General features: G+C 42.3%; 1 protein-coding gene across 1 annotated transcript; it reads left to right on the forward strand.

The window, feature by feature from the left end:
• Positions 1-2391: 2391 nt before the first annotated feature.
• NPB (neuropeptide B) lies at positions 2392-3924 on the forward strand. Its single transcript, XM_069755777.1, has 2 exons — positions 2392-2741; positions 3682-3924. The coding sequence occupies exons 1-2, from the start codon at positions 2460-2462 to the stop codon at positions 3808-3810; spliced, it is 411 nt and encodes a 136-aa protein (XP_069611878.1). The 5' UTR covers positions 2392-2459; the 3' UTR covers positions 3811-3924.
• The last annotated feature ends 1039 nt before the right edge of the window (positions 3925-4963 follow it).

Raw genomic sequence — 4963 nt, forward strand, 5'->3', positions numbered from 1 at the left:
GTAGCATATAACACAACCCACATAGCATATAGCACAGCCACGTAGCATATAACACAGCCCACGTAGCATATAACACAGCCACATAGCATATAACACAGCCAACGTAGTATATTGCACAGCCCACGTAGCATATAGCACAGTCACGTAGTATATAGCACAGCCACGTAGTATATACCACAGCCATGTAGCATATAACACAGCACATGTAGTATACGTAGTATATAGCAGCCACGTAGCAGATAACACAGCCCACGTAGTATATAGCAGCCACGTAGTATATAACACAGCCACATAGTATTTAGCACAGCCCTCCTAGTATATAGCACAGCCACGTAGTATATAACACGGCCACGTAGTATATAGCAGTGTGGGCACCATATTCCTGCTAAAAAAAAGAATTAAAATAAAAAATAGTTATATACTCACCATCTGGCGGTCCCCGGATCTAGCCCAGGCCTTAGCGATGGTCCCGCCAGCTCCCGTTCCCAGTGATGCTTTGCGACAATGACCTGTGATGACGTAGTGGTCTCGCGTGATCCTACTTCATCTGGTGTCATTTCGCAAGGCATTACTGGGAACGGGAGCTGCCGGGAGCATCGTGAGGATCGGGAAAGCTGCGGGGGCCGCTGGAAGGTGAGAATAGCACGATTTTTATATTTTTTTTATTATTTTTAACAATATATCTTTTTTACTATTGATGCTGCATAGGCAGCATCAATAGTAAAAAGTTGGTCACACTTGTCAAAATGCCTCCCTTCCCCCCCCCCCCCCCGTCTCGCTAGGGCCCCGGCACTTGCCCGGGTGCTGACGCCGATCCTGTGTGGCTGTGTTTTTCTTATTATTATTATACATTTTTATAGCGCCATTTATTCCATGGCGCTTTACATGTGAAAAGGGGGCAAATATAGACAAATACAATAAACATGAGCAAAAGACAAGGCACACAGGTACATAAGAAGGGAGGACCCTGCCCATGAGGGCTCACAGTCTGCAGGGGATGGGTGAGGTAACACTAGGAGAGGGTAGAGCTGGTTAAGCGGCGGTTTAGTAGGTTGAGGATCACTGCAGACTGTAGGCTTGTCGTAAGAGGTGAGTCTTCAGGTTCTTTTTGAAGGTTTCTATGGTAGGCGAGAGTTTGATGTGTTGGAGTAGAGAGTTCCAGAGTATGGGGGAAGCACGGGAGAAGTCTTGGATGTGGTTGTGGGAAGAAGAGATGAGAGGGGAGTAGAGAAGGAGATCTTGTGAGGATCGAAGGTTGTGTGTAGGTAAGTACCGGGAGTACCACTATATTAGTTACCATGACCGCCCTTGGGTCTGACATTTAATATTAAAATGTAGGATGTCAAGAATGAATATCACTATTTGTCCCTGATATTGTGTAAATGGTCCCCAAACAATGAATGATTTTATATCTAACTTTGAAAACTCGGAGCCTCACCCCTAAAGTACATCACTTTTATTTTTACTTTTGCTGATATTTTTTGGTGAAAAGGTAACAGATCTAGAGGAAGTTGTCGTCAGAGTTTGTTACCTGATCCATCGGAGGGGGGTGTGAGTGTTAGGGGTTCTGTTACCTTAGTCTTTGACTGATTGTTACTTGGGGGCTGAGGATTCATCGGAGAAGGGAGCGCCATTAGTTTCATCTGCCTAGGGCACCAAAATACCTTGTCTCGGACTTGCTGTTCTCACTTCTATTCCATTCTTATAGTCTTATGTAACAAAATGTAAAAAAAATGTAAATCACATTAGGATTTTATTTTACAGTTCTGTATCTCATAAGTCACCCACAGTCATATACATCACAGAAAACCCCGCAAATGGTCTCCCTCATCACATAAACAGGGAGTTGAGTGAGTCACTGAGCGGTCAATCGCAGCACATTGACTAAGATAAGAAGTAATCAATTCATCAGCTGTCGGATTAACTCGAAGTGTCACATCATGTGCAGGAGGTATTGGAGATGATAAGAGGAGTAATATTCTGAGAGATTGCTTTTCATACTTTCCATAGAACGCAATATCTTCTAGGGAAACAGTGTTTTCAATATGTTCTCATTTGACAGAATCAGTTATGCGGATTCTTCTGTCACTTCTATGTAGCTGGGGAGTTGAGACCAGCATCTGTCACTATGTAGATCAGCTTTTTGGGTCAATTGTCACACTGTAATCAGAACTACTGATTCTTTATCACTTACTACCCAGTCAAATTAGATCTGTCACTTGGCAGAACATCTCTATATTACTCGCCCCAGGCTCCTTGTAGATACTGACTGATTAGAGAGCTGTCATGGGCTTAATATGAGAATAACAACATCCCTCCACCCCCGGTTATCTCTCACTTCGCCATCCTTCCCTCCTGGTCTGAGCTGGCATGCACACCCCTCTCCTCTATAAAAGTCTGACACCCTATTCTCCTTTAGAACTGTTCCTTACGACAGCCCAAAGCTCCACATCCTCATCATGCTGTCTCTAGGCTCCCGCTCTTCACTACGGCTGACCTTGATATGCAGTGCCCTAGCTCTGCTGCTCTCTTGCCAACGCACAAATGCCTGGTACAAGCAGTCAACTGGCCCCAGCTATTATTCTGTGGGAAGGGCATCAGGGCTACTGTCTGGTATCCGCAGATCTCCAGACATTCGACGCTCAGAGCCTGAAAATGCAGGGGAGAGCGCAGAGAATATGGAAGACAATTTCTTGAACAACTACAGCAACCAACGGCAAGGAGCGCTGCTCAAAAGCATGGTGAGTATCAATTTCATTCCATTTCTACAATGTGATGCCAACTACCATTGGTGTTAATGAAAACAGTCTCATGGGTCTGGTAAGTCTTCTTTACATAGTTAGTCTTTTTTGGCTTAGCTTTGGGTTACGAATTAAATCTTGCCAAGTGTATGTCTATAAAATGTGGTTTCCTAAGGCTACCAGGTAAATGACACAACCAAGACCATCTTAGTGGAAGTTCCAGAAAATTTTCCTAGGTAATGTACAGGGAAACATGGAAGTTCATCATTGCGCCTGGCTGATTTTGGCCACATGTTTGCATGGGAACCACTTTACTACTGCATTCAATGGAGAAGATTTATTAAGCATAGGTGAAGTTGTCCGTCATAACTAATCAGTTTTCATTTTTCAGATGCCCTTTGGAAAATAAAAGTAATAACTTTATAGATTGCTTTGAAAAACTGCTACACTTTTCCCTTACACCAGTTTTTCTCCCATTGTCTTTGACGAGGTTGTTTTATTTCACTATAACCTTCAAGTGAACATTATGCAAAGGGCTTTCCTTAGGAAAAACCATTCCCATCCAAACTTTACACTTGGACCAAGTATTTTCTTAAGTTAGAAACAAGTCCCACCACTTTTCTAAGTACAAAAAAAAACAAACCCAACCTGACTATTAAAGATTAGCGAACATGGTGGACATTACTAATGAAGCTTGACCATGGTAAGTATAAATCAAAACATAAAAGATAGCAATTGAAGGCGTTGTAAATCAGTGGTCTGTAACTTGGAGGTCCCCAGCTGTTGCACAAATAAAAGTTTGATGCTCTTTTACAACAAATGTGTATCAATGCTACTAGGGTGGAAAAATAGCGTGAAAAAAAAATCAGTTTATGACGGCTGATGAGTTATTAATCCAATTTCACCTATTTTTTAACCCTCTTCTTTCTCTCTCCTACAGGCTCTCTGTGTAAAAGATGTATCCCCAAACCTTCACAGCTGCGAGCTGCTCCCCGACACCTCCAGCACTTTCCAGTGCAAAGCTCAAATTTACCTGTCACTGGACAGCTCCGACTGTCTCAATCCCTGACCCCTCCAACTCAGAGACTGCCATGTACCGCTCCTAATTCTGCTGGACCCCTTCTCTTTAAATTAGGGGCCAAATATTTGTGTAGATTTGTACTTGATTCTGTATCTGCTGCATTAGAACATATTGGTTCAACTAATAAACGAATGGCTTGCCTTCTTGTGTCTGTGTGTGTCATTGAGTGTATTTGAAAAAATAAAGACTTAACAGTGTATATGAGGGTACGTCAAGAATTCTAATGTGCCCCATGTGGGGTACAGTGTGGCTAGAAAGAGTACTTACATGATTTGTCTTTATTCTTCACTTCAAAATGAATTATCCATAATAATGAACCAACTGCCATAGCCACCGAAGAGCATGGCTGAGATGAAGCGATAATTTGCAAGAGCCTGCAATAAAGATGTGTGTATGTATGTATGTATGTATGTATGTATATATATATATATATATATATATATATATATATATATAATATATATATGAAGAAAACAAAAAAACAAGATTCACCAATCCTGTACCTCATTCATAGACTGATATATTGGGCAACGTTGAGTCTCGGTCTCGGAGAGTGGATGTGACAGGTCTAGTCGGTTAGTAATGTAAATCGCCTCGGGTCTCTAGCTGCTGGAATTTACATACAAATAATACTCCCCTCTCATGAGAGGTTTATTCACATTTTATATATTTTCCTGTGATCTGATTCATTTCCGCAGTAATCTAATTGTTCCTATAAGCTCTGCAGTCCAAATAATGCAGAAACAATATTCTGTTCCCAGCCGTCTCCTCATAAAGAAACACCTGCCAGGGACTCTATGCCAACCACCCAACAGGGGCGGCAATCACGGAAATGTATTCCAGTAAATGAGTGGGCATCTAGCAACGTATGGGCACACAGGAGCGATAATCGTAGATTTAATACTTTGTTGAGACGAGATATAGAACTGCCCCCCCACCACACGTACACATTTCAGGGAGTCTCGGTGACATTATCTGCCAGTCCCTGGAGCAGTGATTAACAAGCAGGTAGCGAGGGTCACAGTGCATCTAATGTGCCGCGCTAATCATTAATTCAGAAGCAATTTTCCACTTTCTGAGTGAAATAACACAGAACTAATCTGTACACAAGGGTATCACCTTGACAGGAAGGGACGGAGGA

The sequence above is a fragment of the Ranitomeya imitator genome, chromosome 2 (genome assembly GCF_032444005.1).
Source record: "Ranitomeya imitator isolate aRanImi1 chromosome 2, aRanImi1.pri, whole genome shotgun sequence".
Classification (NCBI taxonomy): Eukaryota; Metazoa; Chordata; class Amphibia; order Anura; family Dendrobatidae; genus Ranitomeya; species Ranitomeya imitator.